Here is a 24,083-nt window from a genome sequence, read left to right as displayed (position 1 = left end):
TGCACATCTGTGTTTCTCTCCCTCCATCTCTCTCTCCTTCTCTCACTTTCATCCTTTCTTTCTCACTTTCTTCCTCCCCCCTCTGTGTATTTCTAGCGAAGACACCTAGTTTACACCTATCCATTTGAATGATCAGGTTTAACTTATAGCTAGACACCTCAATATGACAGACATATTACTATATCAGTGGAGGCCGCTGAGGGAAGGACGGCTCATAATAATGTCTGGAATAGAGTAAATGGAATGGTATCAAACGTGGTTTCCATGTGGTTGATACCATTCAACTGACTCCATGTATAGCTAGCAACTAACTAGCTAACGTTAGATGGAAAATGGTTGTACATACTGTAGCTAAATCTGTCCAGTTATCTAATTGAAGTTAACTGCTTGTCACGACTTCCACCGAAGTCGGTCCCTCTCCTTGTTCGGGCGGCGTTCGGCGGTCGACGTCACCGGCCTTCTAGCCATCGCCGATCCACTTTTCATTTTCCATTTGTTTTGTCTTAGTTTTACACACCTGGTTTCACTTCCCCAATTACTTGTTCGTTATTTAACCCTCTGTTCCCCCATGGTTTTTTGTGAGTGATTGTTGGTATGTTATACGGTCCGTATTTGTGGGCTTGCTTTATTGTATTGTATTTGCCTATTTTGAGTAAATTACGTTTATTTACTCATATCTGCTGCTGTCCTGCGCAGGACTCCGCTACACACAGACCTCATTACACTGCTTAACGTTAACCTAAATTGTGAATTTCTTTGTGCCTCTTGTCGAGATCAGTGGTGTCTAAATAGTATTTTGCCTGGTTGGAAAGATAAAAGAAAATCTCCTAGAGGGATACCATTGAAGTGCAAGCTACATACAAACAGAACGCTGCAATAACAGTTACAGTAGCTTGCTTGCTAGCTAGCTAATGTTAGCTAAATACAACTGTCTGGCTAGCTGGCTAATATAGCTGACTAGGCAGGCTGAGGTATATAAGAACAGTAACGTAAACTCACCCCATTCCGTACAAATGTGCGCAACCGCAACATTCAAACGAGGCTGCAAACAAAACTAATGGGACTGTGTTGACTTCAAAATCTGGGGTGTGAACTACGTTTCTATTCAAGCGTTGATCGACATGGTAATGGCTCTATAGTATTGGAGAAAAGTTGAAAAAACGGACCCTCCGTTACATCGTAACGTGTCATGCCGTAACGTACAGCACGCATCAAGCAACTATTTCTGTCTTAAAATCTCTCTCCACCAGGTGTAGCACTTCTCTCATCATTTAAAAACAAGAAATGGACAGTGACGGGGGTAATGGGGGATACCTAGTTATTTTTTGCGTCATCACTAAGCGATCATGACTCTCAAAAGACAATGTTGTCTTCTGAAGATCACTTTAGCACCGCCCTAAAAACCCGATTCAAATTCGACACAAACCTTCAAATAGGTATGTAATGACACATTATAGAAACTCTTTATAGTGTTTTATTTACATTTTAGAGGCGATAAGGTGATAAATTGGACAGATCGAGTGAAAAAAAGCCGTTTTCCCACACAAAATCTCTCCTAACTATCATGCATTAGTTTAGCTTCCCCACCCCCATTTTTAAAAAGACCCGACGGAGCTCATTGCCTTCTTGAATTATGCAGAAACGGGCAGCGTGGAGGTCATGTCATTTATTTTGTTGGAAAGGGGAGAAATTGTACTTTACAATGGTATTGACATTACAGTTCATCTGGAAGTATTACATTTTTGGGCTGCTAAAATAAGGTCAATTGTACGGACCAAGGCGATGTACAAAAGTGAGTGAGTTTACGTTAGCTAGTAACGTCAATCAATAAAAACAGCTTAAATTACATATTCCTATTAACAATATGTACTTAAGACAAATACATGGTATTTGTGTGCTTTTTCCAGTCTTTTCGGTCCTCTGAAGCAGCAGGTAGTCAGCAAGTTGTCACAGTCAAAAACACCGTCCTTGGAGAGCAATTCTGAGGTAATAATTTTGCGAGGACTGAGCGAGTGTTTATGCAGTGAAATAGAAATAGAACTGCCCGCATCCTCCTACGAGGTAAAATTGAGCCAAGCAACCAACATAGCAACGGATGCTTTGGTTCAATACGTAATCCGGTCAGAATATTGCAAGTTCTAGCAACAGCCCTAGCAACAGAAGCTAGAACTCTTTGAATCCCATTGTGACGTAGAGAAGGACACTATTTGGCCGGGGAACACCATTTGGCATGACAGTCCCTAAAAGCACAGAAATAGTGTCCACTGCTTGTATACCTCGTATTTTGGCGAATGTAGTACGACATCCGGGTACTTTTGGCATACTAACGATATCCATACTATGACCAATAAGCATACTATATACTCAATTTAAGTCACAAATAGTACGGTTAGTGCGGTTAGTATGAGTATTTGAACACAGCTAATGTTTATGGGTGGGGTGGGTTTTGGGGGCTAGTACCTTTCCGTTTACCTTCCCACCCATGGGCCAGACTACACTCAATCATAGGACTGACAGAAGAGAGAAGTCTTCAGTAGACTTGAAGGTTGAGACCGAGTCTGATTCTCTCACATCGGCAAAACATTCCATAAAGAGGAGCTCTGTAGGAGAAAGCCTTGCCTCCAGCTACTGAAGCCCTGCTTCCAATTCATCTGATTGAAGTTGCAGAAAATGATAATTACATATAAACAAAAATGATGAGCAAAACACATGGAATCTAACCTGGAATGCTGTTTAGCAGCACCAAAATGATATCAACACAATCCTGAACAATGGGTCACCTCAATACTTAACTGATTTCCAGTTCTACATTTATACCTTGCTTCTCCCTGACCCTGGCTGCGTAGTAGAGGATCGGTGAGGGTGTCAACACGCTGAGATGGTGTGATCTTCCCAAATTTTCTAAGGTAGGACTACAACCTCTCCATCTGTTCTCCGTCAGCAAGCCCACTACCAGTCACATACCTGGTGCCATCAGTGACCTGACAAGAACAATCAGAAACCACAATGACCATTACAATGGGTGATAATGACACTGCAGTTGACACATTTATGAAATTGCTTATTCCAGTTACTAATAAGTATACACCCATTAAGAAAATGGCTGTAAAAAATGTTAAATCCCCTTGGATTGATGAGGAATTGAAAAATTCCATGATTGAGAGGGATGAGGCAAAACGTATGGCAAATAAGTCTGACAGCCCAACCGATTGGCAAATATACTGCAAATCGAGAAACTAAAATGAAACTAAAAATAAACTACATTATGAAACAAAAATAAATGATATAAAGAACGATAGTAACTTCTAAAATATTTTTATGGACAGAACAGTCCAATGCTAGAGTCGGATCACCAAAGACAAATGGCTTCTCCTGATTTCAATCAAACCTTGTAACTTCTCCAACATTAGCCCAGCTGTTGGTTATACACACAAACACACGTCACACAAGTCATACAGAAGAGGGCTAGTGAAACTAACTGATTGTGAGATACATCCCATTTGCAAAATCCATTATACCTCAGTTGGTGTGTCTGTTGCTCCTCCTACAAAGCAGTCGACGTTGTCTTGGTCACAAAATAACCTGTTTTCCTTTAAAACAATGTTGCAAATAATTCATTATACAAATTATTAGGGATACCAGCAATAGACATTTGCAAGGGTGTAACTTAAACCCTTTTGCTCTTTAGGAAGCATAGGTCATTTACGCTGTAGTTTCTTCGTGAATGTATCTGTAATATAGTAGTATCCACTAAGAAAAGTATTGGACCATCTTGCTTTACCAGAGCCCAGTTATCAAGTGTGTTGTGGATCCAGACAGGCCTTCATGGCAACCATAACTTTGCCCTGTCTGGCAATCCCGTACTTGAATTGTTTCCACCTCCCACAACTTGGACGAGGGGTTTGGTTTTTGAGAGGCTTGCAATGGTATAGCCGCATAACATTACTACTGTTTGGCAAGGCGATGATAGAATATATATAAGAAAGACAACTGAGGTTGGACAAACAGTGCATTCAGAAAGTATTCAGACCCGTTGACTTTTTCAACGTTTTGTTACATTACGGCCTAATTCTAAAATAGATTAGTCAGGTAGGAACTTGTTCTCAACTAGCTTACCTGGTAAAATAAAGGTGAAATAAAAACTAAAAAGGTGACCAAGAACCCGATGGTCACTCTGACAGAGCTCCAGAGTTCCTCTGTGGATATGGGAGAAACTTCCAGAAGTACAACCATCTCTGCAGCACTCAATCAATCAGGCCTTTATGGTAGAGTGGACAGACGGAAGCCACTCCGCAGTAAAAGGCACACGACAGCCCATTTGGAGTTTTCCAAAAGGCACCTAAAGGACTCTCAGACAATGAGAAACAAGATTCTCTGGCCTGTGCAAACCAAGATTGAACTCTTTGGCCTGAAAGCCAAGCGTCACGTCTGGAGGAAACCTGGCACCATTCCTATGGTGAAGCATGATGGTGGCATTTTTTTCCAGAAAATCACATTGTATGATTTTTAAGTAATTCATTTGCATTGTATTGCATGACATAAGTATTTGATACATCAGAAAAGCAGAACTTAATATTTGGTACAGAAACCTTTGTTTGCAATTACAGAGATCATACGTTTCCTGTAGTTCTTGACCAGGTTTGCACACACTGCAGCAGGGATTTTGGCCCACTCCTCCATACAGACCTTCTCCAGATCCTTCAGGTTTCGGGGCTGTCGCTGGGCAATACGGACTTTCAGCTCCCTCCAAAGATTTTCTATTGGGTTCAGGTCTGGAGACTGGCTAGGCCACTCCAGGACCTTGAGATGCTTCTTACGGAGCCACTCCTTAGTTGCCCTGGTTGTGTGTTTCGGGTCGTTGTCATGCTGGAAGACCCAGCCACGACCCATCTTCAATGCTTTTACTGAGGGAAGGAGGTTGTTGGCCAAGATCTCACGATACATGGGCCCATCCATCCTCCCCTCAATACGGTGCAGTCGTCCTGTCCCCTTTGCAGAAAAGCATCCCCAAAGAATGATGTTTCCACCTCCATGCTTCATGTTTGGGATGGTGTTCTTGGGGTTGTACTCATCCTTCTTCCTCCAAACACGGCGAGTGGAGTTTAGACCAAAAAGCTCTATTTTTGTCTCATCAGACCACATGACCTTCTCCCATTCCTCCTCTGGATCATCCAGATGGTCATTGGCAAACTTCAGACGGGCCTGGACATGCGCTGGCTTGAGCAGGGGGACCTTGCGTGCGCTACAGGATTTTAATACATGATGGCGTAGTGTGTTACTAATGGTTTTCTTTGAGACTGTGGTCCCAGCTTTCTTCAGGTCATTGACCAGGTCCTGCCGTGTAGTTCTGGGCTGATCCCTCACCTTCCTCATGATCATTGATGCCCCACGAGGTGAGATATTGCATGGAGCCCCAGACCGAGGGTGATTGACCGTCATCTTGAACTTCTTCCATTTTCTAATAATTGCGCCAACAGCCTTCTCACCAAGCTGCTTGCCTATTGTCCTGTAGCCCATCCCAGCCTTGTGCAGGTCTACAATTTTAACCCTGATGTCCTTACACAGCTCTCTGGTCTTGGCCATTGTGGAGAGGTTGGAGTCTGTTTGATTCAGTGTGTGGACAGGTGTCTTTTATACAGGTAACGAGTTCAAACAGGTGCAGTTAATACAGGTAATGAGTGGAGAACAGGAGGGCTTCTTAAAGAAAAACTAACAGGTCTGTGAGAGCCGGAATTCTTACTGGTTGGTAGGTGATCAAATACTTATGTCATGCAATAAAATGCAAATGAATTACTTAAAAATCATACAATGTGATTTTCTGGATTTTTGTTTGTTGCAACTCTCACAGTTGAACTGTACCTATGATAAAAATTACAGACCTCTACATGCTTTGTAAGTAGGAAAACCTGCAAAATCAAATACTTGTTCTCCCCACTGTATATATTTTTATTCAATTCAGTTTGGTATGTGAACGGTAGCCCCTATCTGCAAAAGCAGGGTGTCTGCGGGAAGCTGAGTGTCTTGGCTATTGACCGTTGCCTTCAAATCATTGGTGTGACTTACAACCATTTATGGGCATACACATTTATAAGGGCATGCCGAGCCAATGACCTAATTTCGAGATGGCTGCTACCTACATTCCGTTAGTGTTGTGAAGCATAAACAAAATAAACACGGAATATGTTGATACACACCGAAAGTTGGGACTCCACAGATCTTATTTTTCTGCCTGTGACCTATCGTTATTGATCACCAGCCCCGAGAGCCAAAATGTTTATTTTACACAGCGTTTTCACCAAACAGCAAACATCTAACAAGGGATGCTTTGATTTGGGTCGTGTTCGAGCTATAGCTACATGGGGGTATCAAATTAATCCTTAGGTTGGTAGGAACAACAAATCTAGCCTATTACCAATGTTATCTGATTATGCATGACATACCTAGCTAGTAAGCCATTGGGTAAATCACCAATGTTTGGGCATCACTGTGCCTTCTTCAGGGTGCTTTCTTCATGGTGAAGAAGGCACAGTGATCCCGAAACGTTGGTGATTTCCCCAATAAATTACTGGGAGTTTATATATAGACTGTGCAACTCTCCTTATGTTCATAGCTTATAGTTTATTTGCACCTCCACATGAAATAATTTTCTCTCTGTGTGCGCCAGAGCATATTTTTTATTTCACTATCATGACTAGCTAGTAAAACGATTTACAGTTGCAGAAGTTATACATGTTTGATAACAAGTTACAAATGTGAGGCATGGCGCATAAGTTAGAAGGCACTAAGCTAACTAGCTAGCCAACTTCAGTCATGTGCTAACGTTTGTTGGTAAACCTAGCTTTAGGTGGCTGCTGTTTAGTAGCTAGCCGTATCTACTACTAAAAAGAGAAGAGGTTTTACAATCGAGATACAAAAGATTACCAATTGTAAAGCCTTTATTTTTAGCCATAGATATGGCTACCGGTAGTTATTTAGCAAGCTAATTTAGCTAGTTAGCTAGCTACATAGCTAGCAAACAGAACAATTGTTCAATTTCCCCAGACTGTAGCACAGTAGTATCTTAGCCAGCAATACACACTATGGGTTTCAGGAGATAAAGTAAAGTGGCTTGCAGGACAAATAACTTACTTAGGCACTGTGTGTTTGTCATCTGTCTTCTTGGCTGTAGCTAAGCTTCTAGCATTAGCTAATTCCAACTCTTTGTTTTGAACCGCTATGTTCCGGTTGAAGCCTTTAGCTAACAGATGCTCCATCGTCTAATTCGTGTTGATGAGGGGAATCACTTGAAGCCATTGTGTCTGGTCAGTTCTTTCAGTTTTGCCCAAAGGACTGCTGTTAGTGTCTGCCTCCTTTAAAAAAAATACTGCCTTGGCAGAGGGATGGGAGCCAGACCACGAAGCATCGCCCAACACAAGTTGTAGTGTTTCAGAGACTGGAAAAAAATCTGTCTGCTTGTATATTTAGCAATGAATCTGCTGATAGAGCTATTGGACGTCTTTCAGTGATGTTCCTATCTGTCACGCCTGCTTCCGCTCCTCCTCTCTGGCGCTCAAGGGTTCTTATGTGTGAAACACATCTCACTGTCCTAAAAATGTCTCAGACATGATGAAAACAAGCCCAGATTCCCCAAGGGTGAAATTCTCCTTTAATATGATTCTATTGCCATAACTCAAAAATATCTATTGCTTGCATATTCGCCATCATGTAAGCTCCATATTCATTATATATCAGGGAATCTAATGAAATAAACTCCCATTTAGTCCAAAGTATCCATAAATAAATAAATATTGTACTTACTGTACCTCCAAAGTTATCAATATAATCCACAAGTTCCTAATGATAGATCATGTTGGGGTCACCATTTCCTGTAGTGGGCAGTAATATTTTTATGTGCATATACAGTATATTGTATATACCTCATACGACTCATAATAAGACAAGCAATTAGCCTATGTCATGACTCTCCTGTGAAGATCTGAAGGATCAGGTTACAGTGGGTCCGCTTTACAGCGCGCTCTCTCTCGTAGAGCAGGAAGTGGGCTGTTTTATAACAGTCGTAATTACCGAAACACCTTTCCCTACTCTACCAAAATGAAAGTTGAGAATCCCTTAGTTATTAACATAGAGAAAGACTTTACAGTACGGTAACCTCAAAAGGTTGAATAATGTAACACTATTTCTGTATTCCAACCTGTTGGAATGGTCCGTGGGTATTTAAACAATAATCATGTCCAACATTTACTGTGTGGTGATATCATTAAAGACATTATAACGGAAACATTGTCACTTTAACCTGTTGAGGACAGACGTTCCGCTAGCGGAACCCCGTTCCGCCTGCGGAACCCCTAGCCAACAGCCAATGGCATCGCACGGCGCGAAATACAAAACCAACTAAAATACCACAATTCAATTTTCTCAAACAATCAACTATTTTACACCATTTTAAAGATAAGACTCTCGTTAATCTAACCACATTGTCCGATTTCAAAAAGGCTTTACAGCGAAAGCAAAACATTAGATTATGTTAGGAGAGTACGTATGTCACGTTCTGACCTGTAAAGGTGTTATGTGTTAGTGTTTAGTTTAGTCAGGACGTGGCAGGGGGTATTTGTTTTATGTGGTTCAGTGGGGTTGTGTGTATGTGTCTATGTAGAGGGGTATTTGATTTATTAGTCCAGGGTTTTGGTTATTGTTCTATGTTAGTTTATTTCTATGTTTTGTCTAGTCATTTGTATTTCTATGTTTAGTTAATTGGTGTTGGGGCCTTCAGTTGGAGGCAGCTGTCTATCGTTGCCTCTGATTGAAGGTCCTATAATTTGGGGTGTGTTTGTATTGTGGATTGTGGGTAGTTGTATTCTGTTTTGTGTTCTTCACCTGACAGAACTGTTAGTGTCGTTTCTGTTAATTGTATACGTGCTTATTTTGTTTCTCCTTCTTATATATTAAAAAGAGAAGATGAGTATACACTTCCCTGTTGCGTCTTGGTCCTCCACACACGACAGCCGTTACAACAGACACAAATAATCACACAGCCATTTTCCAAGCAAGCATATATGTCACAAAAACCAAAACCACAGCTAAATGCAGCACTAACCTTTGATCTTCATCAGATGACACTCCTAGGACATTATGTTATACAATACATGCATGTTTGTTCATATTTATATAAAAAAACAGCTTTTTACATTAGCATGTGATATTCAGAACTAGCATACCCACCGCAAACTTCCGGTGAATTTACTAAATTACTCATGATAAACGTTCACAAAATACATAACAATTATTTTAGGAATTATAGATACAGAACTCCTTTATGCAATCGCTATGTCCGATTTTAAAATAGCTTTTCGGCGAAAGCACATTTTGCAATATTCTGAGTACATAGCTCGGCCATCCCAGGCTAGCTAATTTGACACCCACCAAGTTTGGGGCTCACTAAACTCAGAATTACTATTAGAAAAATTGGATTACCTATGCTGTTCTTCGTCAGAATGCACTCCCAGGACTTCTACTTCAACAACAAATGTTGTTTTGGTTCCAAATAATCCATAGTTATATCCAAATACCACCGTTTTGTTCGTGCGTTCAGGTCACTATCCGAAGGGTGATGCGCATGTCGTGACAAAAAAATTACAAAATATTCCATTACCGTACTTCGAAGCATGTCAAACGCTGTTTAAAATCAATTTTTATGCTATTTTTCTCGTAAAAGAGCTGCTGCACTTTGCCCAGAGACAGCAGACACCCCATTCCACTTTCTGGCGGCTTTAGAGAGCCAATGGAAGCCTTAAAGTGTCACGTTACAGCACAGATGCTGTAATGTTGATAGAGATGCAACAGAAGGACAACAAATTGTCAGACAGGGCACTTCCTGTATGGAATCTTCTCAGGTTTTGGCCTGCCGTATGAGTTCTGTTATACTCACAGACACCATTCAAACAGTTTTAGAAACTTTAGTGTTTTCTATCCAAACCTACTAATTATATGCATATTCTAGTTTCTGGGCAGGAGTAGTAACCAGATTAAATTGTGTATATTTTTTTATCCGGCTGTGAAAATACTGCCCCCTATCCCAAAGAAGTTAAGAGCTTTCACAATGTATTTTTCAGATGTACATCTAAATGTTGTGGAACTGATATGATTAAATATGAAACTATTTGTGAGAAGATGAAATGTGATTGTAGCCTCCTAAATGAGAATTGTCTTTCATGTATAGTTTTACCCAGTCAGTAACTACGCCCACGTGAGCACAGACATTGGGACGGAACCGCACTCCAAGGCGAGTGCTTATAAAGGACTCCTGACAAAATTTACATTCGTCAAAAACGCAGGGCCGGGAGTTCCCACGTTGAAATGGCAAAGAAATCTACAAACTAAAGACCAATTATTCAGGCTGCAGCTGTTTAAGTACTTTGGTCTGGTAAACGCATCTGATCTAAGAACAATGGTACTCTGAAAGATCCATTCTCAAGAACATTTCCATATGGTACTCTGACATATACATTATAACAAGCTACAACTACGAAAGATTTTGATCTCTGGTGGACAAACCAGAGACTTTCTGTTGACAATCTATCCAGCAGATGGACTGGCGACCACAGAGAGACAACAAAGGCATACACTCGTAAATTGCAAATTATTTTCGAAGCAGCGGTTGTTCGTGTTCAAATTATTAGCATTTATATGAGTATAGTTATCAACTCTGAGTTTCCCGCTCTTGAGCTGTCCCCACCCCTTTCCTTTGTCTACCAAGCCGTCATATCGGTTTCATCCACTAGGGACTTTTCTTTGTGTCATGTTAATAACCAATGTATGTCCTACTGTGTGTGTTTATGTAATTCTGTGATTGATTAGTTAGTTAGAAAATAAATAATTAAGCCAATTTGTATATTACTGATTCATGATTTATGCCAGGGTTCGTGCAGATATCCAAGGGTTTGCGACGTTCAGGAATGAGACTGAGGTAATAATACATCAATAGAAGACAGTAATCGATAAGATTTGAAAATATCTGAAGAGTTAATTCGGGACATAGAGACTCTTTAAACATTTTCCCGTGGTGCCCCGACTTCCTAGTTAATTAATATTACATGATTAGTTTAATCATGTAAGGAAAAATTACACAGAGATTTGATAATATAACAGTCTTTAAATTTAATGATAGTCACGTTACGACACCTATTACATTGTTTATCTGACTCCATAAAGATGATTAGCAATTTGCAAGAGACTATAGTAAAGTTGCTGTATTAGGCAATGAAGACATTTATGAGAATGGAATTCTAAATACAAGTGTATTTAATTACTATGCAAAATGTATGGATTCACAAACAGTACAAAGCATTAACAAGCATTATAAGGCATTATTGTAAGCATGGTCAGAGAGAGGTCTCTCACCACATCAAGTCAGGAACACAAGAGAAAGAACAAAGAATGTAAGACCCTTTTATAAGCATCTGAGTTGTTTGGATTCAAATTCTGAGTTGTTGACCAATAGGAGGTGAGACAATGGGGGTTGGCAAGATCAACACAGAACATTTTGAATTCCTAAGACAAAACAGAGGAAATTCTTGCATACAGTTGATAAGAAGAGTCACTTCCGCATTATATCACAATAGAAATGTAAAGGTAATTTCCAATTGAGCCGACATATGCAGCGTTTACCGTGAATGCAGTCCTGCAGCTCGCCCATTAGGGCATTAGGGGTGCCGCCCCTCTTGTTATTGTTAAGACAAATGTAATGTTATTGATGAAAAATCTATATTTTTTCATATAATGTATATTATACAACTTATGGATAATGATTTAAATGCTCATGAAAGCGTGGTAAATGTGTACATTTTCCTGTTTCAAAAATATATTGTTCAAAACAAGCTGTTCGTTACTTACCACTCTAGTCCTCAGTGACTGCCAGCAGCATCTGCCTCTGTGGGCACACAGGCCTGCGAATATTGCATGGTTGTGTTGCCAGCTATTTGCTATGAGGGGGAACTGACCCAATGAAATCGCAGAATTTCATAGCATAAATTATAATAGCACAAAGTAAATGGATCTTCCTGGGGTGCTCAAATGTACGTTTAGAACTTCTGGGTCTGCCCAAGTCTCCTCCTTCCAGTGAATCTCTTGCGCCAGGGTCAGTACTATCCAGAATCCTTGGGACATCCCTACCCTAAACCTAACCTTAACCCCTACACTAACTTTAACATAACTATAAAGCTAAACTAACTCAAACCCTAACCTTTATCTTAACCATTTTAAATTTCAACATTAATGGTGTAGGGACATCCCAAGGATACCGGATAGCACGGGCCCTCATGCCAGAAGGGTTATTTCTGCACGTGACTTTATCTGCTCTCTCAGGTAGCACTAAAGCGAAAAGGAAATTGTAATGAACTTGTAGATAAATAATCATAAGAGTCATGGGAGCCTGGGACCTGATAATCCGGACAACTACATCCAACAAGAGTCCAAGGACCTTTTGGTAGGACAGAAATGCCATTTTAATGTTTTCCACTGCGTTTCTAAGGTTCTACTGCAGGTGTCAGGGTGACATGTTGTCTGGACTAAAACAGCATTGAACTGGGTGTATCACAAAGCATGATCTAATTACTTAGACAGCTACAGTAATTGTTGTTCAAATTAACCAGTTCTCTACCTTTAATAAGCAGCTAGCTAGCTCCCATGCCAATGTCAAGTCTTTCTAAACTCATATCTGACTAACTCGGAAATATGAAGTTATTTCAGAATGAACGTTAACTGGCTAACGCATCATGCTTTGTGACATTGTTTGCTAGCTATCCCCATTTAGATAATACATTTCACTTATTGCATCTGCGTGATGTTAGTGTTATCCTTGACCCTGGTGCACTCAACATTAGTTTGTGAGCTGGCAACTTGTATTAACTAGTATAATCTAATCTGTTCAAAACTGTGGCAGAATATGCAGCAGTGGTGATTTGTTCGTTTTTTGTGTGAAAAGGGTGTATTTATGCTGTTGTTCAAATGCTCAGATTGCTTTATATATCTTCTCAAAGAATCTAACGGTAGTTCAAAAACTTGGCATTATATTTTTGTCATGCTGATTTCTTGACAAACCATATCGCACCTGGGCTATTCAGGCCTTGCTACAAACGCAGGTACATTGCCGTTCAATTTCAATCACACAATAGTACGGATATTCTACATTCCGGATTGAATCCAGGCCTTAGGCCAGCATTCGATCTGATCACGCTCTGTCAGCTATGCACATTTTAAAGTTAATTTCCAATCAAGCCGAATTGAATGCTGTCTCTGTGAATGCGGGGACAAAGGTTAAAAGGTGCATATATATAGAATCCTGATGTTAAAATTCCTGATTATTGTTTGCTAGTCTTTTTCCCCAACATAGCATATAAACTCTCAGGCATGAAGGTCATGGGGGCCATGGGGAGGTCCTCAGGTGGAGGCTGGTCTTCAACCATGGTCGGGTGGTTCTCAGGCTGGGGGTGGTGGTCTCCGACTATGGTGGGGTTGGGCCCAGGCTGGGGACGTTGGTCTCTGACTATGGTGGGGTGGTTCTCAGGCTGGGGGTGGTGGTCTCCCACCATGGTTGGGTGGTTACCAGTCTGGGGGTGGTGGTCTCCCTCCATGGTGGGCTGGTTCACAGGCTGGGGGTGGGGATGTCCCACATCACTGTAGATGGTGGGTGATGCTGGACCTGGAGACCTGTGATGCTGGACCTGGAGACTGTTACTTGGATTCTGGAGAATAAAGACATTCAGTAACAACTTCGCTATGAATTTATGAATGGGGACCCAGGTATAAAACAAGGTCTGTAATGACATCAAATCCATACATTTAATATTTCTCAGTAGTTAAATGCTCTATAATATAGCAATATTAATTAATTAATTTAGAATTTATACATTTTTCAGTAGCTGCAATTTTTGTTTTACTGTATGTCATCAACAATGACACAGTGATGTTTAAATATCTGGGAAGGCTGTTCTCTAGGAAAGGTGGCATCCTATGACGGTGCCACGTTGAAAGTCAATGAGCTCTTCAGTAAGGCCATTCTACTGGCAATGTTTGTCTATGGAGGATGCATGGCTGTATGCTTGATTTTAAACATCTGTTAGCAATGCGTGTGGCTGAAATAGCTGAATCCACTAATTTGAAGGGATGTCCACAGACTTTTGTATATACAGTGGGGCAAAAAAGTATTTAGTCAGCCACCATTTGTGCAAGTTCTCCCACTTAAAAAGATGAGAGAGGCCTGTAATTTTCATCATGGGTACACGTCAACTATGACAGACAAAATGAGGAAAAAAAATCCAGAAAATCACATTGTAGGATTTGTAATGAATTTATTTGCAAATTATGGTGGAAAATAAGTATTTGGTCAATAATAAAGTTTCTCAATACTTTGTTATATACCCTTTGTTGGCAATGACACAGGTCAAACGTTTTCTGTAAGTCTTCACAAGGTTTTCACACACTGTTGCTGGTATTTTGGCCCATTCCTCCATGCAGATCTCCTCTAGAGCAGTGATGTTTTGGGGCTGTCGCTGGGCAACACGGACTTTCAACTCCCTCCAAAGATTTTCTATGAGGTTGAGATCTGGAGACTGGCTAGGCCACTCCAGGACCTTGAAATGCTTCTTACAAAGCCACTCCTTCGTTGCCCGGGCGGTGTGTTTGGGATCATTGTCATGCTGAAAGACCCAGCCACGTTTCATCTTCAATGCCCTTGCTGATTTGAGTCCCTGGCGGCGTAGTGTGTTACTGATGGTAGGCTTTGTTACTTTGGTCCCAGCTCTCTGCAGGTCATTCACTAGGTCCCCCCGTGTGGTTCTGGGATTTTTGCTCACCGTTCTTGTGATCATTTTGACCCCATGGGGTGAGATCTTGCGTGGAGCCCCAGATCGAGGGAGATTATCAGTGGTCTTGTATGTCTTCCATTTCCTAATAATTACTCCCACAGTTGATTTCTTCAAACCAAGCTGCTTACCTATTGCAGATTCAGTCTTCCCAGCCTGGTGCAGGTCTACAATTGTGTTTCTGGTGTCCTTTGACAGCTCTTTGGTGTTGGCCATAGTGGAGTTTGGAGTGGGACTGTTTGAGGTTGTGGACAGGTGTCTTTTATACTGATAACAAGTTCAAACAGGTGCCATTAATACAGGTAATGAGTGGAGGACAGAGGAGCCTCTTAAAGAAGAAGTTACAGGTCTGTGAAAGCCAGAAATCTTGCTTGTTTGTAGGTGACCAAATACTTATTTTAGACCATAATTTGCAAATAAATTCATAAAAAAATCCTACAATGTGATTTTCTGGATTTTTTCCCCCTCATTTTGCCTGTCATAGTTGACGTGTACCTATGATGAAAATTACAGGCCTCATCTTTTTAAGTGGGAGAACTTGCACAATTGGTGGCTGACTAAATACTTTTTTGCCCCACTGTATAGTGTACCTTAATAGAAAAGGACATGAGTAAAAGTCTAAAAGTATATGGTTTTAAATATACTTAAGTATCAAAAGTAAATGGAATTGCTAAAATATACTTAAGTATCAACAGTAAAAATCTTTAAAAATTCCTTATATTAAGCAAACCAGATGGTACAATTTTTGTGTTCTTTATTTACTGATAGCCAGTGGCACACTCCAACACAAACAAAGCATTTGTGTTTAGTGAGTCCGCCAGATCAGAGGCAGTAGAGATGACTAGGAGTGTTCTCTTGATAAGTCTGTCAATTGGACCATTTTCTTGTCAAAATGTAATGAGTACTTTTGGGTGTCAGGAAAAATGTATGGAGTAAATTATATATATATTTATATATGATGTACATCATTTTATTTAGGAACATAGTGGACTAAAAGTTAAAGTTGGCAAAAATATAAAAGTAAAGTACAGATACCCCAAAAATCTACTTTAGTAGTACTTTAAAGTATTTTTTACTTAGGTACTTTACACCACTGGCTATCTTACCCCAACTGTAGCATAATCTGTGTTTATAAAATAAATCAACCACATAAAAATACAACAAATATTTAAAACTGAGATCTTCAGAATCGTTCACGGTTATCAACAGTATTCACAATAGTTTTATTAATATAATGATGTTTCTGAAATTAGAGCGATCCTGCAGAAGGAACAGTGAGCTTACCTTTATTTAGCTTTCACCAACGAATCAGGGCGCATCCAACAAAGATGATGATGATGACAGGACTTTGTATCCGGACTGTGACAGCGTTGTTGTGGTCTGCTTTGTCCCGCTCTTGGAAATACAATCGCAAAGTCAACAAAGCATATAATGTGTGTGTGTGTGTGTTTGTGTGTGTGTGTGTGTGTGTGTGTGTGTGTGAGTGTTTGTGTGTGCATGCACGGGTGCATGTCTTACCAGATTTAGATACACAAATAGTTTCGATCTCCTTGGTGTCACTGGCCCAGCTGACTTGGTTGCTGTGGTTACAGATGATGGAACCCCCTGCCACATAGACAGAGAGCAGGGGGACAGTGGAGGTCTCAGCCCCTCTACTCTCTCCTCCCACCTGAGAGCAGATCCTGCTGTTACAGAGGGAGGTGACGACAGAGGTTTTCTGGCCTCTGCAGGTCACTGTCACGTTACAGATGGCATTGATGGTGGAGTTAGAGTCCACTGTCAGGACTGGTGGCTCAACTCTCTCTAAAAACAAGTAGACCGACATGGTTAACTTCACAGACTGAATTAAACGGATTATCCTAATAGCTGTCACTGTACAGAAAAACAGAGAGAAGAAGAAACCTACCTTGAACTGATATCTGGTACTTTGCAACATCTTGGTTTTTTTCCGCCCTCACTGCTGCAGTATAACATCCACTGTCTCCTTCCTTTAGGTTCTTCAGCAGAAGAGAGAAGTTTCCGTCAATAAACTCAGCCCTGCCTTGGTATTTAGGGGTGACTTGTGTCTCAATTTCATGGGTGTATGTTACTACATTGTCTGATGTGTTAAACCTCCACTGAAAACGATTCAACCTTTTCAGGTTATTTTTAACTGTCATATATCCCTGGACATCCAGACGAACATCCTGTCCCTTCTCCACAAACACAGGTGTCCCAGAGCTGGACACTGAAATAAACAGACAGAAGAACAACAAAAAAGATGAAGAATAACTCCAGCAAGACAAATAGATGAATGATACAGTGCATTCAGAAAGTATTCAGACCCCTTGACTTTTCCACATTTTGTTACGTTACAGTCTTATTCTAAAATGGAATAAATAAAAATGAAATCTTCATCAATCTACACACAATAACCCATAATGACAAAGTGTCTGGAGGAAACCTGGCACCATCCCTACGGTGAAGCATGGTGGTGGCAGCATCATGCTGTGTGGATGTTTTTCAGAGGAAGAGACTGGGAGACTAGTCAGGATCGAGGGAAAGATGAACGGAGCAAAGTACAGAGAGATCATTGAAGAAAACCTGCTCCAGAGCGCAAAGGACCTCAGACTGGGGCGAACGTTCGCCTTCCAACAGGACAACAACCCTAAGCACACAGCCAAGACAACGCAGGAATGGCTTTGGAACAAGTCTCTGAATGTCCTTGAGTTGCCCAGGCAGAGCCCGGACTTGAACCTGATCAAACATCTCTGGAAAGACCTGAAAATAGCTGTGCAGTGACCCTCCCCATCCAACCTGACAGAGCTTGAGAGGATCTGCGTAGACAAATACAGGTGTGCCAAGCTTGTAGCCTAATACCCAAGAAGACTCAAGACTGTAATTGCTGCCAAAGGCGCTTCAACAAAGTACTGAGTAAAGGGTCTGAATACTTATGTAAATGTGATATTTCATTTTTGGCTTTTTTTAAATACAGCTCTGGTAAAAATTAAGAGACTGTCACGTCCTGACCAGTAAAGGGGTTATTTGTTATTGTAGTTTGGTCAGGACGTGGCAGGGTGTAGTTTGTTTTATGTGGTTCGGGGTTTGTTGGGCTATGTTCCTATGTAAGAGGGGTGTTTGTTTAGAGTGTTCCAGGGTTTTTGGTCTATGTTCTAGGTTAGTGTTTTTCTATGTTCAGTCTAGTTTTTCTACTTCTATGTTTAGGGTTTGTTGATTGACCTTCAATTGGAGGCAGCTGTTCCATGTTGCCTCTGATTGAAGGTCCTATGTATAGGGGTGTTTGTGCTATGGGGGTTTGTGGGTAGTTGTCTCCTGTTTTGTGTCTGTGCACCTGACAGGACTGTTTAGTGTCGTTTGTTGTTTTGTATACGTTTCTTTTGTTTTTCCTTCTTCAAAATTAAAAAGAAGATGAGTATACACGTTCCCGCTGCGTTTTGGTCCAATACTTACGACGCCCGTTACAGAGACCACTGCAAAATTATCAGTTTCTCTGGTTTTACTATTTATAGGTATGTGTTTGGGTAAAATGAAAATGTTTGTTTTATTTAAAATTAAAACCTTTTTCTCCATTGTCATTATGGGGTATTCTGTGTAGATTGATGAGGGGAAAAATACTATTTATTCCATTTTAGAATAAGGCTGTAACATAACAAAATGTGGAAAACGTCAATGGGTCTGAATACTTTCTGAATGCACTGTATATGAATTTTACAATGCAACTCCTCAAAGGAATATGTGCAAATTAATAATTTTTGCAAATAGCCAAACGTGCTGACACATCATAATCTCCCGATTTGAAAAAAAAACCTGTTTGCATCTTTTGGAGTTTGGGTTGGAATTTCCCTATACACCGTATTTGCAACATTTTTCAATGAGTAACCCATTTTCTACAACAGGTTGGTCAAACAAGCATTGCGATTGGTTAAGATGCGTTTTAAGGCATACTAAGCAAGAATTGGCATCTTGTTTTCTTTTCTATCTGAGAAATCACAGTGCATCCACTGTCCCATCAGCACAGCCGGGCAATTCATTAACTTGATCTCCACTGTAAAACTAATCTAGACATTATTTCTCCTTGATTCTAGCCTAACGTTTGGTTTGCAACAACGTTCGGGTGTACAAACGTTTGTCTGTCTCTCTGACATTTTCAACATTGTTTCAATATTGAAATTCGATCTCCAACTGTCCCGTTGAGGATTAGCGTGTTAGGACAAGACATCTTCTGTCAGCCAGTCAAAATCATGAAACAGAATCATTTTTAGGGATATATACAAAGAAATGTCAATAGAAAAACAGGTCAAACAAAACGAAATACAGCTAGCTTGCTGTGTTTCCAGCTTAAGTTTGAAGTGATTGTTTTAGCTGTGTAGTTGGCTAGCTCCTCTGAACAACATTGTCCTGATGAGAGAGCACATGTTCTATGCCAGGCGAAATCGTGGATCATTAGCTCATTGTTATGGCCGTATACAAATAAATGTAACCAGAAAACTACTTAAAAACGCAAATGCAGCTACTTTGCTGTTATTCTGGCTGTGACTGTGTTAGCTGTAGTTGGCTAGCTAGAAGGGGAGGGATAAGAGCTTTGCCAGCCAGTATGGCATCAACACCTGCTCATCGAACATCTCATTCCAAAATCATGAGCATGAATATGGAGTTGGTCCCCTTTGCTGCTATAACAGCCTCCACTCTTCTGGAAGGCTTTCCTTATGTTGGAACATTGCTGCGGGGACTTGCTTCCATTCAGCCACAAGAGCATTAGTGAGGACGTGCACTGATGTTGGGAGATTAGGCCTGGCTTGCAGTCGGCCTTCCAATTCACCCCAAAGGTGTTTGATGGGGTTGACGTCAAGGCTCTGTGCAGGCCAGTCAAGGTCTTCCACACCGATCTCGGCAAACTGTTTCTGTTTGGACCTTAATTTGTGCATGGAGGCATTGTCATGCTGAAACAGGAAAAGGCCTTCCCCAAACTGTTGCCACAATGTTGGGATCACAGAATCGTCTAGAATGTCATTGTATGCTGTAGCGTTAAGATTTCCCTTCACCAGAACTAAGGGGGCCTAGCCTGAACCATGAAAAAAAGCTCCAGACCATTATTCCTCCTACACCAAACTTTACAGTTGGCACTATGCATTGGGGCAGGTAGCGTTCTCCTGGCACCTGCCAAACCCAGATTCGTCCGTCGGACTGAAGCGTGATTCATCACTCCAGAAAACACATTTCCACTGCTCCAGAATCCAATGGCGGTGAGCTTTACACCACTTCAGCCTACTCTTGGCATTGCGCATGGTGATCTTAGGCTTGTGGGCGGGTGCTCGGCCATGGAAACCCATTTCATGAAGCTCCCGATGAACAGTTCTTGTGCTGAAGTTGCTTCCAAAGGCAGTTTGGATCTCAGTAGTGAATGTTGCAACTGAGGACAGAAAATGTTAACCCGCTTCTGCACCAAGCGGTCCCATTTGTAAGCTTTTGTAGCCTACCACTTCCCGGCTGAGCCGTTGTTACTAAGCACTTACAGTTGACTGGGGCAGCTCTAGCACGGCAGAAATTTTACATATTGGCTTGTTGGAAAGGTGGCATCCTATGATGGTGCCACGTTGAAAGTCACTGAGCTCTTCAGTGAGGCCATTCTGCTGCCAATGTTTGTCTATGGAGATTGCATAGCCGTATGCTTGATTTTATACACCTGTTAGCAACGGGTGTGGCTGAACTAGCCGAATCCACTAATTTGAATGGATGTCCACATGCTTTTGTATATATATATATATGTTGTGTATCAGCTGTTCAGTTTCAGAAACCATTCAGTAAAGTCAACTTGTTGAAGTATAACTTCAGGAAGTACAACCTAATCTGCCTAGAGTGGGCATTTTTGGCGCATATATTTGCGGTCGAAATTTCTAAAACAAGTTGAGCTACGCATTTCCTGTAGTGAGACGTTTCTATGCTTCAAATGGCGTTGTGGCGTAGTTTCCTGTCACTGACTTTCCTATAACTGTTTAACATATGTTTACAGTATCATCAAAAAACTTTTCCCTAAAGTTAATGAAATGTTTTCAATTCAAAATCCTTAATCAATTACTTGTAAAGTTCAATATATCACAAAACGACTTAAAACAACACTTCAATAGATCACATGAATTAATGTGTCACCCACTGGTCAGACAACAAGTTCATTGATTAGACTGGTTATAAGCAGAGTAATCAGCACAAACGATACTGCCTGTTACTTACTGTATCTGCTAACAGATTATAGACATGTCTAATCAATATAATGAACTTCACTATACAGATGTCTTAGAAAATGTTTTTACCTGCTTGATGGAGAAGAGTTAGTAGAATAGCGATGGGGAAATGCAAGGTCGCCATACTTTGATAAATGACTAAACCTAAATGAGGAAGTATTGTCACACAGGCCTATACTTCCTCTAGGAGGTTTTACACCCATAACCGGAAGATTAACACATTCTGTTTGCAATTTTAACATGTTCCATGCATGTGAATTGACTTGATAACCTATGTATTAGGAACTGAATATGCACTCCAAAACACTCAGGTATTTCTGAAAGCAAAGATGGGGTAGAATGCATTTTTATCATGTTACAAATACATTTTTGTTAATATAACATTTGTAATTCTGTAATTAAAGTATTTCCAACACGTTTTTAACATGCACATTTCTGTTAGAGCAGTCCCTACCAAATTACTGACACCCAAATACGGGAGCCATGCCTTTCATTAACTAGCAGAAAACAAATAAATCAGTCAACATTCATACCGGTTATTTAGACTACGGCGACATTGTCTGTATGAACGCAGCTGTCACTGTATTGAAGCCTATGCATTGCACTCTTCTAGTTTATAATGCCCTCCTGCATTAACCTCCGCTGTACCTTACTTAATTGTTGACTTATAGACATCAAATCAAATTTTATTGGTCACATACACATATTTAGCAGATGTTATTGCGGGTGTAGTGAAATGCTTGTGTTCCTAGCTCCAACAGTGCAGTAGTATATAACAATTCACAACAATACACACATCTAGAAGTAAAAGAATGGAATTACGAAATATATAAATATTAGGACGAGCAATGTCGGAGTGGCATTACCTAAAATACAGTAGAATAGAATACAGTATATACATATGAAATGAGTAAAGCAGTATGTAAACATTATTAAAGTGACTACTTTTCCATTATTAAAGTGACCAGTGATTCAGTGTCTATGTATATAGAGCAGCAGCCTCTAAGGTGCAGGGTTGAGTAACTAGTTGTTAGCCGGCTAGTGATGGCTATTTAACAGTCAATTTGCTCATCTGTAAAAGTTTGAGGGTCTTCAGCCTCCGGAGGTTGAAGAGGCGCTGTTGTGCCTTCTTCACCACACTGTCTGTATGGGTGAAACATTTGAGATCATCAGTGATGTGTACGCCAAGGAACTTGAAGCTTTTCATGTTCTCCACTGCAGTCCCGTCAATGTGGATAGGGGCGTGCTCCCTCTGCTGTTTCCTGAAGTCCACGATCAGCTCCTTCGTTTTGTTGACATTGAGGGAGAGGTTATTTTCCTGGCACCACTCCGCCAGGGCCCACACCTCCTCCCTGTAGGCTGTCTCGTCGTTGTTGGTAATCAGGCGTACTACTGTTGTGTAGTCTGCAAACTTGATGATTGAGTTGGAGGCATGCATGGCCACGCAGTCATGGGTGAACTGGGAGTACAAGGAGGGGGCTTAGCACGCACCCTTGTGTGGCCCCTGTGTTGAGGGTCAGTGAATTGGGGGTGTTTTTTCCTACCTTCACCACCTGAGGGCAGCCCATCAGGAAGTCCAGGACCCAGTTGCACAAGGCGGGGTTCAGACCCAGGGCTCCAAGCTTAATGATAAGCTTGAGGGCACTATCGTGTTGAAGGCTGAGCTATAGTCAATGAACAGCATTCTTACATAGGTATTCCTCTTGTCCAGATGGGATAGGGCAGTGTGAAGTGCGATGTCGATTGCATCGTCTGTGGATCTATTGGGGCGCTATGGAAATTGAAGTGGGTCAGGTAAGTTAGAGGTGATATGATCCTTAACTAGCCTCTCAAAGCACTTCATGATGACTGAAGTGAGTGCTACAGGGCGATAGTCATTTAGTTCAGTTACCTTTTCTTTCTTCGGTATAGGAACAGTGGTGGACATCTTGAAGCAGGTGCGGACAGCAGACTGGGATAGGGAGAGATTGAATATGTCCGTAAACACTCCAGCAGGCTGGTCTGCGCATCCTCTTAGGACACGGCTAGGGATTCCGTCTGGGCCGGCAGCCTTGCGAGGGTTACCACGCTTAAATGTCTTACTCACATCGGCCACGGAGAATGAGAGCCCACAGTCCTTGGGAGTGGGCCGCACTGTATTATCCTCAAAGCAAGAGAAAAAGGTGTTTAGCTTGTCTTGGAGCAAGACTTCGGTGTCTGCGACATGGCTGGTTTTCCCTATGTAATCCATTATTGTCTGTAGACCCTGCCACATACGTCTTGTGTTTGAGCCATTCAATTGCGACTCCACTTTGTCTCTGTACTGACGTTTTGCCTGTTTGATTGCCTTACAGAGGGAATAACTGCACTGTTTGTATTCAACCATATTTCCAGTCACCTTGCCATGGTTAAATGTGATGGTTCAGGCCTCCAGTTTTGCACGAATGCTGCCATCCATCCACGGTTTCTGGTTTGGATAGGTTTAAATAGTCACAGTGGGAACAACATCCCCTATACACTTCCTGATGAACTCAGTCACTGTGTTTGTGTATACGTCAATATTATTCTCAGAGTCTACCTGGAATATATCCCAGTCCGCATGATCAAAACAATCTTGAAGCATGGATTCCGATTGGTCAGACCTGCGTTGAATAGACCTTTGCACGGGTTCTTCCTGTTTGAGTTTCTGCCTATAGGAAGGGAGGAGCAAAATGGAGTCGTGATCTGATTTGCTAAAGTGAGGGCGGGGGAGGGCCCTGTAGGCATCCCGGGAGGGGGGGTAACAGTGATCAAGCGTTTTAGCAGCGCGAGTACTACAGTCAATGTGTTGATAGAACTTTGGTAGCGTTTTCCTCAAATTTGCTTTGTTAAAATCGCCAGCTACAAGAAATGCGGCCTCAGGATATGTGGTTTCCAGTTTGCACAAAGTCCAGTGTAGTTCCTTCAGGGCCATCGTGGTATCAGCTTGAGGGGGAATATACAGGGCTGTGACTATTACCGAAGAGAA

General features: G+C 41.2%; 1 protein-coding gene across 1 annotated transcript in view; it reads right to left on the bottom strand.

Annotated features, from left to right (window-relative positions):
- LOC115157505 (SLAM family member 9-like) overlaps positions 1 to 21,248 on the bottom strand; it is a 62,209-nt gene extending 40,961 nt beyond the window's left edge. The window contains exons 1-2 of the mRNA XM_029705815.1: positions 21,167 to 21,248; positions 16,765 to 17,085 (exon numbers count right to left, since the gene is read on the bottom strand). Coding sequence (XP_029561675.1) covers positions 16,765 to 17,085; positions 21,167 to 21,221 — 376 coding nt within the window. The 5' untranslated portion in view covers positions 21,222 to 21,248. The remainder of the gene's footprint in view (positions 1 to 16,764; positions 17,086 to 21,166) is intronic.
- Positions 21,249 to 24,083: the final 2,835 nt, after the last annotated feature.

Source organism: Salmo trutta, chromosome 21 (assembly GCF_901001165.1).
Source record: "Salmo trutta chromosome 21, fSalTru1.1, whole genome shotgun sequence".
Taxonomy (NCBI): domain Eukaryota; kingdom Metazoa; phylum Chordata; class Actinopteri; order Salmoniformes; family Salmonidae; genus Salmo; species Salmo trutta.
The sequence above is the reverse complement of the archived record's forward strand: the minus strand, read 5'-3'. Positions and strand labels throughout refer to the sequence as shown.